The 17,519-nt window shown below is 47.8% G+C and overlaps 1 protein-coding gene across 24 annotated transcripts in view; it reads right to left on the bottom strand.

Moving 5' to 3' along the window:
- Window positions 1-455: 455 nt before the first annotated feature.
- Window positions 456-17,519, bottom strand: part of CAMK2G (calcium/calmodulin dependent protein kinase II gamma) — a 74,924-nt gene continuing 57,860 nt past the window's right edge. For 4 of the 24 annotated variants that reach the window (XM_060173499.1, XM_060173285.1, XM_016186965.2 and 1 more), the window contains 9 exons: window positions 16,926-16,958; window positions 14,914-14,982; window positions 13,714-13,758; window positions 11,052-11,100; window positions 9,168-9,281; window positions 7,261-7,336; window positions 6,797-6,891; window positions 3,025-3,269; window positions 456-2,434 (listed from right to left, as the gene is read on the bottom strand). In XM_060173499.1, coding sequence (XP_060029482.1) covers window positions 3,037-3,269; window positions 6,797-6,891; window positions 7,261-7,336; window positions 9,168-9,281; window positions 11,052-11,100; window positions 13,714-13,758; window positions 14,914-14,982; window positions 16,926-16,958 — 714 coding nt within the window. In that variant the 3' untranslated portion in view covers window positions 456-2,434; window positions 3,025-3,036. Of the gene's footprint in view, window positions 2,435-3,024; window positions 3,270-6,788; window positions 6,892-7,260; window positions 7,337-9,167; window positions 9,282-11,051; window positions 11,101-13,713; window positions 13,759-14,913; window positions 14,983-16,925; window positions 16,959-17,519 lie in introns of those variants that run through there. The other 20 variants (XM_060173341.1, XM_060173780.1, XM_007520336.3 and 17 more) reach the window with 10 other exon arrangements.

Here is a 17,519-nt window from a genome sequence, read left to right as displayed (position 1 = left end):
GGCGCCCCGCCAGGAGACGCGCCCGCTCGCCGCTCCCGGGCCTGACGGCCGCGGACCCAAGTGCCGGGCAGCCCGACGGCCCTCTGCAGTGCTCAGTCCAGCCGCGGCCTCCCGGTCCGCCCGCGCCGCGCCGCGCCCGCAGAGGCGCACCCCTGCTCCCCCCGCCGGTGGCACAGCCCATGAGCGTCGGGCTGAAGCTCGGGCTCGTCCACTCAGCCCCGCGGAGGGGGAGCCAGAGGGAGAGCGGAAGGCCGGGGGCGGTTCTCGGGTGGGCGGGGCCCGGCCCCTTACCCAACTCGCCTCGGCAGCGCGATGGGCTGGCTGGAGGCTGGCAAGCCAGGGAGTTTTATTCAAAACCGGATTCTAAGGGAGTGTGAGAACGTCCAAGTCTCCATCGGAAGCCTTGTAACTTAGGCTGCTAAAAAGCTCAGCCTCCAACAGCAATAACACAAATGGACTGTTTAAAGGTTATTTTATTAAATATCTTCAGTTCAAGGTTTCATTGTAACAAAGCTATTAAGGATCTATCAACATTCAGAACACTAATTATTTTTAAATTATTTCTATGTCATCATGCAAAAATTCTGCATCAAATGCCTTCCATTTCCTGTTTAAAAGGTGATTTTTTTTTTTTTTAAGTCTATTATCTATAGATGCTGACATTAGCCCCAGAAGAGGAAAAGAATGCTAAGAAGTGGGGCTGGAGGAGGCATATGAAGCTATGGGTCTTAACGAACTCTAAGACCATTTTGTCTTCAAGCCAGCAAAACCAAACCCTGTGGTGAAGGTGTCTGCGTGCTGGTACTGCAGGCTGCAGGGCAGGAAAGGACTAGGATCCAGGGATTAGGACATGCATGAGGTGCTCGGAGGACCCTGGCTAAATCCAAGCACCAGCACCTGTGAGTCTGCTCTCATTTCAACTGGCTCCAAGGTAAAACTGTAGCTTTGCCTCTTCCATTTCCTATGCCTCCCAAAAGTAGTCCAGAGAGCAGAGAACTATGTGCTCCCCCTACTCCACCCTCCACAGCGAGGATAAACCTGCACAATTGTTTTAGGGAAAATCAAGGCCTTGACCAATTGTTTTCCTACCCCCCCCCCCCCCATCCTCTTATATAGATCTTTCCCTTCTGGAATGAGACTCCTTGAGCACACAGAGGGACAATGAATGTAGGAGGCTTGGCTCTGGTTACCTCTTTTAGGTACATGCAGGTGAGAGGGAGTGGTGCCCATGCAGATTGTCCAGCAGTAACTCTGTACTTCAGTTTGTCAGTAAAGTTCTTTATAGAGGACACCTCCTCTTCTTGCTAAAGCAGTCAGGTCAAAGATAGGAAAAGAGATGAACGAACGTGCAGCAAGGAAAGAGTAAGAGAGGTAGCCCAGAGGGCAGCCTGAATGCATAGAGACAAATATCAACTCTTAAATCCCACTGCCTCACTCCTCCCATCCCACAGGGGCACTTGGCAGAGGGCCCAGGCCCAGATGAGGGTCAGCACAGGGACCACAACTATGAAAAAGGCAAGACATAGATGGTCCAAATCAGCATAGAAACAGAACTGCCAAAGGCAACAAGGGGAGCCTTTTCTGGCTCTCTCCTTGCTAAGTCAGAAGAAAACAAACAAAGCAAAGCAGCAACCCCTTCCCTTTCCCAGCTGCAGGGACTGGGCCTCAAGGTCAGGGCCCTCGTGCATCCTATAGAAACGGATGAGTGAGTGAGTGCATGTCAGACTAACACGAGGTTTCTCATTGGCTTTGTAGCGGTCACACTTCTGCAGCACCAATTCTCTTCCCTTCTACGCTAAATGAACAGTACAACAACGTCTCGGCCCTCAGTCCGGAGGCCACTGCTTCTCAACTGCCTCCACAGCAAGCTGGTAGCTCTGCATTCTCTCCCAAGTAGATCTGATGGCCACGGTGTTCTCATCAGCCTCAATCTAGGCACCTACGCAAGTTATGAAGAAGTCCATTCCTAGACCTGGGGCAGGCAGGCCACTTCAGGGGCTGTAATCACCATGGCCCCCAAAGTAAGTTCTGTCAGAGTTCTTGCCTGGTCCCCCCGAGTCCATGGAGGCCAGAGGTCAAGCTCACCTCTTCAGGGCTTATGAGTGAGCCCACTGCTCATGCCAGGATGGGCATCATGCAAACTCCTGCTTTCTTGCCAGCCCAAGGGTGGTTTTAAAACACATCATGGTATGGGTTCCATTTTTTTTTTTAAAAACAATCTTTTTTTTTTCTTAAATGTAAAAAACACCTCGTACAGCAGAGACAGACACGAAGGGCGGGCGGGAGGGCTGCATGCAGGGGCGTGCATTGGCTGCTGCCGCTTTGTAATTTAATTGTTTTAAACCTCAACCGAACAGGACTGCTGCTGTCACTCAGGCCCTCCAGAGCCACTGGCTGCGAAGGTTCAACCTCCAGTTGGGATCTCTTAATTCCCCTGTGAAACAGGACAGATGTGTTAACACAACACAGAATGATAAGCACATAGATGCTTTCCAGAGATTTAAACACTTTGCACATACGGCCATGTCTGCCTGAGAGAGTAGGGATACCATCTGGCAGGCTAGTAGACAGCATAATGGTTATGTAAAGAGATTCACATGCCTGGGACCCCGAAGTCCCAGGTCAGTCCCCTGTACCACTATAAGCCAGAGCATAGCAGTGCTCTTGTTTAAAAAATAAATAGATTGTTAAAAGATATGCAATACTGGCTTACATTTGCTGAATACTTACTGAGTATTTAATTTCTACAACAACACAGTGAGGTAGGTACTACTTGTCTTTTTTTGGACAGCTAAGGAAACTGCAGCTTAGGGAAGGGAAGTAAGCTGTCCAGGATCACACAGTTAAGAGCAATGGAGCCAGACCAAAGTCTACCTGATATCAGAGCAAAACTTACTACAACTACACTGTCTAGGCTCTGCCACTCATTTGGGATGACCCATACCTCCTGCCCCAAAAGCTACCTCCCAACCTCCTCTTAGCCCACCTATCCCAACTTCTCCCCACCCACCCCACCAGGTGCACCTGTGGCTGAGCTCACTGCAGCGGTGCGGCAGGGGCCCCTGAACAGTGATAGTGGACATTGAGCCACTTGCCGTCCCGGCGATGCCAGACCCGAGTCTCCTCTGATTGGCTGGTCCGAGGCCGGCCCTGCCCATCAATATACTGGGTGAGGCGGATATAGGCGATGCAAGCTGCGTCCTCTCCAATCACGTGGACGTGTGGGTTCAGGATGGTGGTGTGGATGGGTTTGCTGTTCTTGGACAGGACTGCAGGGGCAGGGTGGGGAGAGGGAAGTAAGAGGGCATTAGGCCTAGGTACAGGCATTTTCTTCTCAGTCTGTATTTCCAAGTCTCACCCTCTTCCCAGCAATCATCTTGGTAGTCTCCAAGTCCCCTATATAGAGGCCAGAAAACCCTATCACCTTGGTCTCAGTTATTCAAAAGGGAGAAAAAGGTATGAATATGATAACAGTAGCAATGACAATCAGAGTACTGGAAATTCCACATGCAAGAGCTGTATTACTTGGTTCTTATTTCCTTCACTATGAATTCAGAAAATAGGCTCAAAGAGGTTACATAATTTGATCTAAGCATACATTTGAATACAGGACTGGATGACTCTGAACTGAAGTCTATAGGTCTTGTCCATACTATGCCAGACTAATGTTTCAATTTCACAAGACTCCTTGGTGATTCACAAAACCAAAACAAAACAGCAAAGTTAAAACAATCACCAAAGCACTATGCCGAGTACATCTCCTGCAGTTGCTAGAATTCTCTAGGGAAAATCCAGAAGAAGTTAGATTGCCATTATCAGCAAACATTGTGAAAACTACGTTGCTGATATTTAAGATCAATCCAAATGTCAGACCAGGCCTACCTGAGACCTTCCCTAGAGCTTCTATCAACTCTGGAGTTGCTTTTGGCTAATAATAGTCACTTAAAGTTTACATGTCTCTTATAAGTGAGATAGAGAGGGTGGTAGTTCATAGAGAAAACAGTTGCAAAATGAAACTGAGGGGGAGGACGGGAAGGTATCACATAGAGTGGGAAACAACATTAAAAAAGGAAACTAGGGAGATGGCTTAGCACTAGAGTGCAGGACTTGCTTGTTTGAGGTGTCAGGTTGAATTCCAGCCACCACCTATGGTAGAGTGGTGTTCTGATTCTCTTTCACTTGTTAAATATATTTTGTTTGTTTTTTGTTTTGACAAAAAAGCTTTTGCTTTCTCCAGATAGAGGGTAAGAGAAAGAGAGAAGGAAAGACATCACAACACTGCCCCACCACTTTGTGAATCTTCCCCTTTGCATGACGCTCCCATATGATGGCCAGGGTTTCAAACCCAAGTCCTCAAGAAAGGTAAAAGTGTGTGATCTACCAGGTGAGCAACCTCCCAACCTCCTAATTGAACCTGAGACTTTGGAGCCTCAGGAATGAGTGTCTTTTTGCATAACCATTATGCTATCTTCCTCTGCCCTAATACATCCTTTTCAAAAAAGAAGAAGAAAAAGGAAAAAAAAAAGAGAAAAAAAGAAAAATAGGGAGTTGGGCGGCAGCGCAGTGGGTTAAGCGCATGTGACGCAAAGTGCGAGGCGTTGGTATGCTTCTAATTCTGCTTCTAAAACCCCTTCTGTTTCATTGGTTTAATCCCTCCTGCTTAACACTGTATTCTATTTACATAACCACTGTTAACTAAGCACTGCCCTGGCTGCAGAGCATTGGTTTAATCCCCACTGGTTCAAGATGTCTTTTTGCTCTGCCCCCTCTCGTTGTCACCCTGATTTCCACCACTGTCTTTTTGCTCCACCCGCTCTACGTCACATCCTGTTTCCACCCTACTTGGTGAGTTTATATAAGGACAGGATTGTGATTAGAGATAGCTTAGATTGTGCTGCGTTCTACATGAATAAAGAGATACTACTGCCCCAGCTCAGCCATGAGTCTGGTTGTCTGTCTCCCGCCTGCGAAGCCAGCCTGGCAGCAAGGACTGGTGGAAGGATCCCGGTTCGAGCCCCCTGCTCCCCACCTGCAGGGGAGTCACTTCACAGGTAGTGAAGCAGGTCTGCAGGTGTGTCTGTCTTTCTCTCCCCCTGTCTTCCCCTCCTCTCTCCATTTCTCTCTGTCCTATCTAACAGCAACATCAATAACAACAACAGTAACTACAACAACAATGAAGAACTACAAGGGCAACAAAAGGGAAAACAAATAAAATATAAAAAAAAATTTAAAAAAGAAAAAGAAAAATGAAAAAAGGGAAAGAAATGAAGGAGGAGGAGAAGAATTTTAGAGAAAGTAGGTAGATGAAAGGAGATGATGGGGAATCCAGCGGTAGCGCAGCGGGTTAAGCGCAAAGATCCCGGTTCGAGCCCCCCGGCTCCTATCCAGCAACAACATCAATAATAACTACAACAATAAAACAACAAGGGCAACAAAAGGGAATAAATAAATATTAAAAAAAAAGAAAGGAGATGATATAACTTTTTTTTCTGACTTTATTTTTTTATTTGATTTTTTCCCCTTTTTGTTGCCCTTGTTTTTTAATTGTTGTTGCAGTTATTATTACTGATGCTGTTATTGATGTCGTTGTTGGATAGCAGAGAGAGAAATCGAGAGAGAAGGGGAAGACAGAGAGGGGGAGAGAAAGATAGACACCTGCAGATCTGCTTCACTGCCTGTGAAGCGACTCCCCTGCAGGTGGGGAACCGGGGTCTCGAACCGGATCCTTACACCGGTCCTTGCTCTACTGGCCAGCCCCCAGTATAACTTCTTATCCCCTAGAACAGGGATGGAAAATGTCTAGCCCATAGGCTGAAATTATATGGTTTGGCCTGCTGAGGCAACTGTAGGTGAGCATCAAAATTCAATCAATCTAGGAGCCTTTTCTCATAGCAACATTTTGTGCTAATTTTTTAAATATTTATTTATTTTCCCTTTTGTTGTCCTTTTTAAAATTGTTGTTCTAGTTATTACTGTTGTTGTTATTAATGCCGTTCTTAGATAGGAGAGAAATGGAGAAAGGAGGGGAAGACAGAGAAGGGGAGAGAAAGACAGACACCTGCAGACCTGCTTCACCGCCTGTGAAGCGACTCCCCTGCAGGTGGGGAGCCGGGGGCTCAAACCGGGATCTTTACGCCTGTCCTTGCGCTTCGTGCCATGTGCGCTTAATCTGCTGCGCTACTGCCCGACTCCCTTGTGCAAATTTTTAAACTGATATTTTTGTATGGTCAGAGAATGATAAAAAATCCAAATGACACTTGGTAGGAAAAGGCTCCCAAATCCCTGCCCTAGAACGTCCATACACTGTCCAATGTGTACACTTTCTACCAAAACTCTGTCTCCCTCAATATTCAGGAACACTTGACCACAGCTTTCTAGCTCACAAAGTACCCTATGCGCTTTTTACCCTGGCTTTAATTTCCTCTGTTGTGAAATGGCCAGATGCAGGGTTTCACTATTTCTTGCTGAGATAATCACAATCTAATCTCAAGTGGTTTCCAACTGCCTTGGAAAGAAGTGAGGCTTCAGGAAATGCAGTGACCCTGACTGTTATGACTTGTACTGACACAAGGTAGTTGCAGGACAGTAGGGCAGGAAGAACTCTGAGCAGTGCTGCTGAAGGTGCCAGTTTATAAGACAATTACAAGAACACAGGGAAGCAAGCACACAGAACAGGGCGCAGCAGGCAAGTCAAATAAGAGGAAAATGTGCGACTGGGAAGAGAAGGTGAAGCAGGACAGAGGCAAAGGGGGTGAAGGGGCAGGCAGGAGTATATCAGCAGCACGAACCCACTCACGATTCTCAAAGTAAAACTTATGGAAATCCATCCCTTCCACGAGGTTACCAAGGGCCTCGGGCTCAAAGGAGGTGAGACCTGGATCACAGATCTTCCTGCAAAGGGGAAAAAAAAAAAAGGCAGCCTGTCAGTCTTCTATGACAGCTACTTGCCTTTCTGCCTGGCTGGTGGCATCTGTCCCACAGCAGCAGGTTAGTGGTAGTGGGCTAGCCCTGAAAATATGGCCAAGGTCTTAGGGGCCTGACTGCTAAGCTATTTACACTAGTCCTGCCCTTTAAGTCTAACGGCAGGACATCACAGGAAGGCTCAATCATAAGTTTCTACCTGAAAGGACTCCTTGCCTGGGATTTAAACTCACTGACACTGTGCTGAAGGCTAGCCTTCCCAGGGTCCTAAGCTGCTTTTTAAGGGGTAAAAAGTCTTGAGAGACAAGTTGGGTCTCAAGAAAATGAGTCTCTACTCACGTGTAAGCCTCAAAGTCCCCATTGTTGATGGCTTCAATCAGCTGTTCTGTGATCTTAATGATCTCCTGTTTTCGCACTGTAGGGAGAAAAAAAAAATCCATCAATTTAATTGTGTGGGATTATGGAGCTCCCAAGTGGGGGGAGAATCCCTTGTGATCTCTTTAACAAAGACATCCCCTGCTCTGTCTTTAAAGCCCCTTGCAGACTGAGCCCACCTTCCCTCTGTTGTCTGCAGGCCCTCACTTCCTGTAGCCTACACTTTAGTTATGGTCCTCTAACATCTGCCTCCCTCTCCATCAAGAGCCAGCATGCACTGAGGAGCATGGCATGTCAAGAACACTCTGCCCAGAGTCTGTATCTCATCCCTAGATTTGGCCTCCTGATGAAGCATCTCCTAGGGAATGACTATTTCTACCACCTATTCCTTCTCTCACCTGAAGGGGCTCAGTCAGGTCTCAAATTAGCACCTCTCCCCACCCGTAGTCCTCACTCAGTGGTCCAGAACTTAGCCTGGGCAGCAACCAGCCTGAGAGTAAATCTAGCCAGGATGAGGCCTCCAAAGGATAAACAGAGACTTAGGATGGACACTATTTCTCTTTACTCTGCTCCTGTCCTCCACAAGGCTTTTCTGGGATAAAGGGTCTTAAAACCAACAGTCTTTTCTCCCTTCTTTCCTTCCTTCCTCTCTTTCCTTCCTTCTATTAATGGCACCTCTCACTAGGAGAAGGCTTAATTTATCCTAGACAAATCTGGGAAAAGATCTACATCACACACTAGCTATCACGCCAGGATGTGACCTTCAGGAAAACCAAGATAAGACTCTGACAGGCAGAGAAGGTGCCCTCAGAGCACCATCTCATCCCAAGCCAAGGAACTGTCTGTAGCATACTGCACTTATGAGGAGTGCCACTACTAGCAGAAGGTGCTGCCAGGGTAAGAAAGGGCTCAAACTGAGCTTGGGCTAACACTGACTGGAGGCCCAGGCTAGCCTAGGCCACACACCTTTGCTCACAGGAGCAAGAAGTTAAAAAACAAACGCAAGCATTAGAATAGCACAGCCCAGGGAGAAGCAGTGGAGCCAAAGGCATGGCTGGAGGGACCCCGTTCCCATCAGCACCATCAGAATCAGCAAGCGGTGGAGGGTAGGAGAATCAGCGAGCTACAGCCACATTCTAGAGGTAAGCGTGTACACACAGACACACACAGACACAGACACACACAGAGTCACTCACCCACCCACCCACACAACCACCCCACCAAATCCATCTGCAGGACCTGACTGGGGCCCTATGGGTGAAGAGGACCATGTTTAGAAACTCTAAATGGATGGCAGGAATAAAAGAAGCAGATAAAGGCATCTGCCACAAAGACATGAAAGCCACTATTAACTTAGCAAGACAGTGTATTCTGCAGTCTCACTTATCTTTTACAATAATACTATGAGGCAGGTAACGTTTCACTACCACTTTATCAACAAGGACAATGAAGCTCTGGGAGGTTTGTGCTACTACTTCACGTATTTTTGAAGGTAGTGCAGCTGGAATTTAAACTCAGGCCTGCTCATATCAAGCCCCATTCTCTTGATAAGATATACTCAGCTTCAGGAAACACTGCATCTTAACATTTCAATTTCACCATAACCTCCACCCCCACGCCCAGATTTCAGGCTATGCCTTTCTTCTTGGTTTTGTGCTGAGGTAAGGCCCACTGCATATCCCCGGGTAATGGGGGCCCCTACCTGGAATTAACAGTGCCTCCGATCAGCTCCCCCACCCAGCAGAGGCTAAGCTTCTAATGCTTACTAAGATGGACCAATGAACTGACAGCTTGGGGGGGGGGGGGTCTCTGAAGTGGCTTCAGGACAAGCCAGGGAGACGGAAGCCAGAATGTGCCTCCCTCACACTTACTGGCTGAGGAGCAGAGAGAAGGCTGGGACTGCATGCCTGCAGAGGGGGCTGTTCTGTCCCGGGAGCTCCGTCCTTCAGGCATTGAGCTGCCATTCCCAGTGCGGAGCGGGGCAGCTAGCCAGCCAGGGTAGGGCAGGGCAAGGCAGAGCAGCCAAAACAAACAGAACAAGGCAGGTGAGCGAGCAAGCCAGACAGGACCCAAGCCCATGGCACTGCAGAGCCGGGGCAAGGTGATGCCTCGGGCTGCTGTGGACACTGGACCACATCCCATGCCGCTGCCTCTGCTAGAGGTCTCCCAGCCAGGAGTCTCAGGAAAAGTGCATGGACTTGTGGCATCCAGAGGAGCTTTCAAATACTTTGGACAATTTCTCCTAGAGAAATTGTGCTAGGGGGTTAGGCTACAAGGTCAAGAGCACAACAGTGAAGATGTCAATTACTCTGTCACCATCACCAGAACTGAAGTGATCTGACCTTAGTCCCAGCAGCCCTGGAGATTTCTTTGTTTAATAATGAGAAAGAGGGGGAGGAGAGAGAGAACCAGAATAGCACTCTGGCACATTTGATGCTGGGGTTTGAACCTGAAAGTCCAATGCTGTGTCCATTGTGCCACTTCCCAGGTTGCAATGCTCTAAAGTGTTTAGACTTTCAGCTTTTGGTTCCTCCAGATTTGGTGCTTTCTTGTTGCCCCTGGGAATATTCTCTCAGCTCTGTCGTATAAAATTCCCCCATTTAAAAAAATATTTTATTTATTCATTAATGAGAGGGGTAGGAGAGAAAGAACCAGACATCACTCTGGTACACGTGCTGCTGGACATTGAACTCAGGACATCATGCTTGAGAGTCTGATGCTTTATCCACTGTGCCACCTCCCGGACCACCCCCTCATCTTTTTTTTTTTTTTTTTAAGATTTTAAAAAATATTCCCTTTCGTTGCCCTTGCTTTATTGTTGTAGTTATTATAGTTGTTGTTACTGATGTTGTTGTTGTTGGACAGGACAGAGAGAGAGAGGAGGGGAAGACAGAGAGGGGGAAAGAAAGATAGACACCTGCAGACCTGTTTCACCGCTGTGAAGTGACTCCCCTGCAGGTGGGGAGCCGGGGGCTCGAACCGGGATCCTTCCACTGGTCCCTGCACTTTGCTTAACCTGCTGTGCTACCGCCCGACTCCCCCCTCCATCTTTTTTTGAGAGTTACTTCCTATAGGAAAAGAGAGTAATTCTAAGAGGTGAACCCAAATAGTAGGAGAGATTCCCAGAGGTCTGGGCCAATCATGGCTTCTCACTGGCTGTTTGGCCAGGCCCAGGCCCAAGAGGGTAGGTTGGTGGCCCTCACAGGACCACCGAGGTGTGGTCAGATGTGGCTCTGACACCATCACTTAAACCAAGTTTTTGTGATGAGCACAGACAACTCATCCCAATGTGCCTAAGACTGTCCTGGCTTTAAAACTCAGAGTTCCATAACCTAGGAACTGCCTCAATCCTAGGAATGTTGAGGCAACTGTTTACTCTAAATTCATAATATTTATGAGCTCCTTTTGCAGGGACTCAAGATGTCCCAGTTCTGGGATATCATATCATTATCAGCAACACTGACAGTTCTGAGACTTGGCTCTGGGCAGCCTCAAGAAAAACTCTGTGGTTTAGCTCTTCTGGGTTTGGGGTTAAACCTTTTGCCTTGTCCAGTGATACCACATAGGGGCTTTAGATCTTGGTTCACAGAAAGCAGCTTTAATGCCAAGACTTCTCCAGGGGCACATATGAATATATATGTATGTAGGGAGCCACCACTCTTCAGTTTGGAGGCAAACAAGGCAGGTGTCTCCTTAGGGCCTAAGTACATACGACACTGCTAGGGTCCCTTTCCCATCAAGGGGGTAGCACCTACCTTTGAGGTCCTCGTCTTCTGTGGTGGTATTGCAGCTCTCTGTGGAGCCCTGTAGGCCAAAAAGAAGTGGTTTCTATAGAGTCACACTTGGATACCAGAGTAACCAAGCAGAACAAAAGCAGAGTATGTGCTCCTATAAAAGGTAAAAGATACCTGGTTGTGCGCACATGTTACAATGTACAAGGACCCCGGTTCGAGCCCCAGGTCCCCACCTGCAGGGGAAAAGCTTTGCAAGTGGTGAAGTTGTGCTGCAGGTGTCTCTCTGCCTTTCTCCCTCTCTGTCATCCTCTCCCTCTTGATTTCTGGCTGTCTCTATCCAATAAATAAAGCTTAAAAAAAAAGGTAAAAGATAAGACTCATAGAAGGTTCTCTTTCGGAAGCTGGGCGGTAGAGCAGCGGGTTAAGCACAGGTGGCACCAAGCACAAGGACCGGTGGAAGGATCCCGGTTCGAGCCCCTGGCTCCCCACCTACTGGGGAGTCGCTTCACAGGTGATGTAGCAGGTCTGCAGGTGTCTCTCTTCCTCTCCCCTTCTCTGTCTTCCCTTCCTCTCTCCATTTCTCTGTCCTATCTGACGACATCATCAACAACAACAACTACAACAACAATAAAAAAGGGCAACAAAAGGGAAAATAAATATAAAAATATATATATATAAAAAGAAGTTTCTATTTCACTCTGGCCATCTTTTACAAAACTCTAGCACCATCTATCCAATTACTTGGGTTAAAACCTAGAAGCATTATTAAGAGTTGACTCTAGACCAAATCTTTTTTATTTGACAGGCCAGAAAGAAAGTAAGCGAGGGAAACAGAAACAGAGAGACATCTGTAGCTCTTCTCCACCACTTGTGAAGCTTCCTCCCAGATAGGGGCTGGAGACTTGAACCCGGGTCCTACACATATTAATATGTGCTCAACCAGATGCACTACTGCCAAGCTCCTCTTCTCTCTCATATCTCAATTATTCAATGTAAAAATCAAATGTGTTATTTATCCCCTAAAAGTAAATCCTGTATTATTATTATTGCCTCCAGGGTTATTGCTGGGGCTCTGTGCCTGTACTACAAATCCACTGTTTCTGGAGGCTATTTTCCCCCTTTCATTGCCCTTGTTGTTTATCATTATTATTATTGTAGTTACTGCTGTTGTTGTTGGATAGGACAGAGAAATTGAGAGAGGATGGGAAGACAGAGAGGGGGAGAGAAAGACAGAGACCTGCAGACCTGCTTCAGCTATTTTTTTTTTTTCCTCCTCCAGGGTTACTGCTGGGCTCGGTGCCTGCACCATGAATCCACCACTCCTGGAGGCCTTTTTTTTTCTTCCCCCTTTTGTTGCCCTTGGTGTAGCTATTTTTATATTACAGAATTACATGTCAACAGGGTTTGAATTCACACCATTCCCACCACCAGAGACCTGAATCTTCAGTCTCCCGCTGCAATCCACCACAGTTCCCCTAAGGTTGTAGACATGGGCCAACCATCATTTCTACAACTATCTGTCCACATTATACATAATTGGTCCCCCCCTTTTTTTTTTCTGATTCAGTCCTCTCTTCCCCTCCAAGTGTCATGAGCCACTCATGACAACATTATTACCTCCAGGTGTCCCTCTCCTTTTCCTTCTCTCTCTCTGGGTGCTGATGGAGCTGGAGCTCAGAGCCCTCTTATCTTCATCCTATCACTTCTCCCCCGCTGGGAGTATGGATCAGTGACAACTTGATCCATATCCCTGTTTCTATCATCCCTAGTGGACCAGAGCTATGGAGATACGAGGGCTTATTTGTATTTTCTAGCTAATGTTTACTTCCACTTAAACACTACAATTCAGAAGACGATTCTAGGGAGTTGGGTGGTAGCACAGAGGGTTAAGCGCATGTGGCACAAAGCTCAAGGACCGGCATAAGGATCCTGGTTCGAGCCTCCGGCTCCCCACCTGCAGGGGAGTAGCTTCACAAGCGGTGAAGCAGGTCTGCAGGTGTCTGTCTTTCTCTCCCCTGTCTTCCCCTCCTCTCTCCATTTCTCTCTGTTATAACAACGATGACATCAATAACAACAGTAATAGCTACAACAACAATAAAAAACAACAAGGGCAACAAAAGGGAAAATAAATAGATATTTAAAAAAAGGAAGAAAAAGACGATTTTATTATTTTAAAAAAACATTTATTTATTATCTTTTGTTGCCCTTGTTTTATTGCTGTAGTTTTTATTCTTGTCATGGTTGTTGGATAGGACAGAGAGAAATGGAGAGAGGAGGGGAAGACAGAGACGGGGAGAGAAAGAAAGACACCTGCAGACCTGCTTCACCGCCTGTGAAGCGACTCCCCTGCAGGTGGGAAGCTGGGGGCTCGAACCAGGATCCTTCAGCCGGTCTTTGCACTTTGCCCCACCTGCGCTTAACCTGCTGCGCTACCGCCTGACTCCCAATGATTCTATTATTATTGTCTCAGATTTATAGACTAGGAAACTGAGGTATGCAAGTGGTAGACTGCCTTGTCTAGTGACCCAGGGCCAGGATTCAGCCCCAGACTTGTTCTTTCCAAGATCATTCAGGCAAACACTTTGGCTTTCAGATGCCAACAGGCTACCCTCCACAGGACCCTTGGATGCTGTGACCCAGCCCACCTGTTTTCTGCTCCTCCGAGTGTTCAGTGGTCACTCACCTTGATTCCATCTGTAGCGTTGTGCACAACGGTGGTTTGCGGCTCCTGTGAGAGAAGATGAAAATTACCCTCCTAATCTGGGGACATACCTATAACTCTTTTTTGCAGGGGCCCATCCTGTATTTCAGCACCCTTATAGATGCTATGATGACCACTGAGGCCTGCTGATTAGCCATTTCCACTCGTCAAGACACCCTGACTCAATTGGGTTTCAGGAAGCTTAGAAGCCTGAGTTAGGGGACAGTACTGGCTGATAAGAAGCCTGGTACTTAATGAAAGCAGGTGCCAGAGCAGTTGAGAGGACATGAGCTTCTCCTCTCCATTTCGCTAGTTTTCAGTGCTCTACAGACAGGCAAGTACACTGGAGGAGTCGTGGGGCTGAAGGCATAGGCTGTACCCTCCAGCCGGGTTCACTGGGGATGTGCAAGAGGCAGGGACACAAGGACAGTAGACTGAGCTCTCCCAGAAGGACCCAGGACGCCCTCTCTGCAAGCTGAGGTCACAGAGCTGCTTGCTTCACCCACCTTCTGCCTTCCACAGAATTCCTGACCCTATGGCACCACAAAAGCAGCATGAGAAAGCAGGAATAGGCTTCAGTTATCTCCTCACTTTCCCTAGTCAGTCACTGTTCCCAGAGGAAGCTTTGAGAATAGACAGTAACCCTTGGATGAGCCCAGACAGAATTCAGGAAGTATGGGCAGCATGGGGCTCTCTCCTGAAACCCAGAGACCTCAGCACCATCCAGAGGTGGGATTCCCCTATCCTCCTTCCTGTTCATGGCTTTGCAAAAGACATACCAAGGCAGGTTTTGTTAGTTTCCCAAGAACTGACGCATAGGTCCCAAGAAGGTTCCTACCCTCTCCTTTTTATAAGCAACGCATCTTCCCAGTCCCCACAGCCGATCCACTGTGTGTGTGTGGGGGTCCATCTTGCGGCTGGGGGTGCAGTGAGAGCCCTAATCAATGTTTTCCCCAACAGTGAAAGGCGCAGGACTAGCAGCTCTGCCATGCAGGAAGGAGCATGGCCAAGCAGGGCAATGAGAGGGAAGGGGCCTCCGGGGTAGTACACAAGACAGCCTGCTCTACAGGGATCAGAAAGGAAAAGGGCCAAAAACGCCTGGGAGGGAGGACAAGAAAAGGAAGCAGGAAGGAGCGGGAAGCAGCCAGGTATGGGGGTGGAGATGCCGGAGTCAGGAGGTACCATGGCCGTCTGCAAGGGCGCAGGCTCTTGGGCTGGGCTTACGAGACTGTTTTTGTTGTTGCTCTGTGGCTGAGACAAGAAAACAGATGATTTAGTTTCCTCTAGAGTTATCAAAGCTGCTCAGGTTCGACTACCAAACCCCCTTTGTCCCCAGGCCCAGTTTATAGGAGATAGGCCTGAGGTGGCCTCCATAACATTGCAGATGGGAGCAATGGTTGGAGAGAGAACCGGAGGAGGGGGATATCTGGAGGAATCCAGAGACCTAGCTTTGGAGGCAGCCTCAAGGTGGGACCAAACCAGAGAGTGGTTTTAAAGCATCTATCTCTCCAGGAATCTTTGTTTATGTTTGATGCTATATCACTGCAATCATACTTTAACCCAAGAAATTCAGACCTTCTCTCTTTATTGGGCGGATGGGGAAGGGGATAGAGGAAGGTGGTTTATAAAGAAGCAGGGTCCTCTCTGTGGGCAGTTTCAACCTGTCACCTGCATTTCATTCCCCTTAAACCCACATTTGGAGCCCAATCTAGAGAGAGACAGAACAAGAAAAGAAAGAAAATCCAGCCTGGGAGATGGTATCCAGAGAGAAAAGAGGTGAAATTCAACTGTGGATACAAAATGTATCCAATGATCTCCAGAAGCTGAGATGGTGTTGGTCTCTTTGTCAAACAAATTTTAGACTTTATCAGCAGGAAGTGAGGGCAGAGGCCCAAGGAAAGGCTGAGCACCAGCCCCTGAACTCAGCTCCCAGGAAAGAGTAAACTGCTCAGCAAACCAACATTTTTAAAAGTAGTAGGTTACTGGGATATCTCTACTGAAAGGCTGGAGAGGAGGATGATGAGGGAAGGAGGAAGGAGGCAGATCTCTAGGAGTCATATTAATGCTCTCTGCCTTTTAAAAGCTCCCTAACTAATGTGTTCAATCTCACAAGAGTCCTAGTGGAGCCAGTATCCACTAACAGTCTGATGTCTCCAAGTTCTTTAACAGGCAGAGACCAAATGTTTGGCTACCATCTTGGTGCAGTGCACAAATGAAGATACACTGGCAGCTAAGACACAGTATTTTCTCCTAGGACACACAGAAAGTCTATTGAAACTGCCCTTCTTCATTGGAGGTCTCTTTTTGGCCCTTTGAAGCCATCTAACCTAAGCCCTGCCAGTGGCTGTGACATCCCCCAAACATAAGGATAGATATGGAACCTTAAGCCAGACATCAAGTGCTATCACACTCCATTCCTGAACTCTGGATGTTGGAACAGAGCCCTCCTTGGTCAGCTGCTGACACAGACCTCCCACTGGGTGTTGACTGAAGAAGGCTGTCTTGTCTGCAAAGCCCAACTGAGACAAAAACACTAGGAAGAGGCCAAGGTACCCATAAATTAACCTGTCAAATTTACAGAAGGCTGGAATGTCACCCAGATGGCCCCACCTCTGGCTTTAGTGGATGATTTCATAGTGTTCAGGTTGCTGTGTTCCTCTTGAGCCCTGTGTCCCAAGTCAGAGATGTATTCTTTGTCTTTTAGCTGTTCCCTGAGGGCTGGGTGGGACAGATGAAACATTAGGGCACAGCCTGCTAATGGCACTTGCATGGGGAAAAGGCTAGGAAAGGAAGGCTGAGAGTCCCAAGTCTACAATCAGTTCCTCTGTCCACTCACTGACTGCCAGGCTGTAGGAAGTGGTTGCTCATGCCCTCCTATGTGACAGTGAGTCTTTTTCCATACACCTGCTACCTGGCCCCAAATTCCTACTAGCTTCACTTCCTGCTCTGCTGGCTGTAGTCCAAGCTCTGCAGCAGGGGATGCCTTACCACACATTCCAATGCCCATATTTTTGGCCATTAGGTGACCCTGGGTAATGGCCCCCGCCTGGCAGGATAGGCCACACCTGCCCACACAGCACAGACATGCAGTGAGGATGAGTGAAGCACACGCACATGGCAGAATGGGTTTGCGTGGCTGGCAGGCGGGTACAGGCAGCATGGAGTGGGCAGATGGGTGGGCAGGCAAGGCTCACCATTAGGTGCACGCTGGAGCTTGACTTCCTTTTCTGGACACACCACAGCAAAAGGGAAAGAGAACGGGAGAGGAGGTAAGAAAAGAAATAGCACAGAGACGCTGTAGGTTAGTGCGCCAGCATAGGCTCTGCCTCAGGAAAAAGGAGTAGAAGAAGGAGATCTGGAGTCCAGCAACGGTAGAATTAGAACAGCATCCAGACCACCAAAAACACTGCATCCCTCTAGACCCTGGGAGGGGAAACACTCCTTGGGTTCAAAACACAAGCTTAGTAGGTTTAAAAAGTTTCAGCTTTGCTCAGAGAAAGCTTAAGAAAGTTATTCCCAGGCCTATGAGAGTAGTATTTTGTTGCAGATTTGTAAGTCTGGTTTTATAAGGTCAGCTCACCTATAAGGTAACTTGCTGTCTTTCATTAGCAGATCTGCCTGAGGTTCAGGCAAGTGGCTATCAGGCAAACAGCAAAAGCTACTAAGGCCATGCTTAGCTTTAGTACCATGTGACTTCTGAACCTGTACTTTGGCAACAGGCTTTCAGAGAAGGATGTTGAGCCTTTGTAAGCCATCTGACAGCTAGATTTTAGGATCCCCTTATTGGT

This window comes from Erinaceus europaeus, chromosome 1 (genome assembly GCF_950295315.1).
Source record: "Erinaceus europaeus chromosome 1, mEriEur2.1, whole genome shotgun sequence".
NCBI classification, from domain to species: domain Eukaryota; kingdom Metazoa; phylum Chordata; class Mammalia; order Eulipotyphla; family Erinaceidae; genus Erinaceus; species Erinaceus europaeus.
This window is presented reverse-complemented; position numbering and strand designations above follow the sequence as displayed.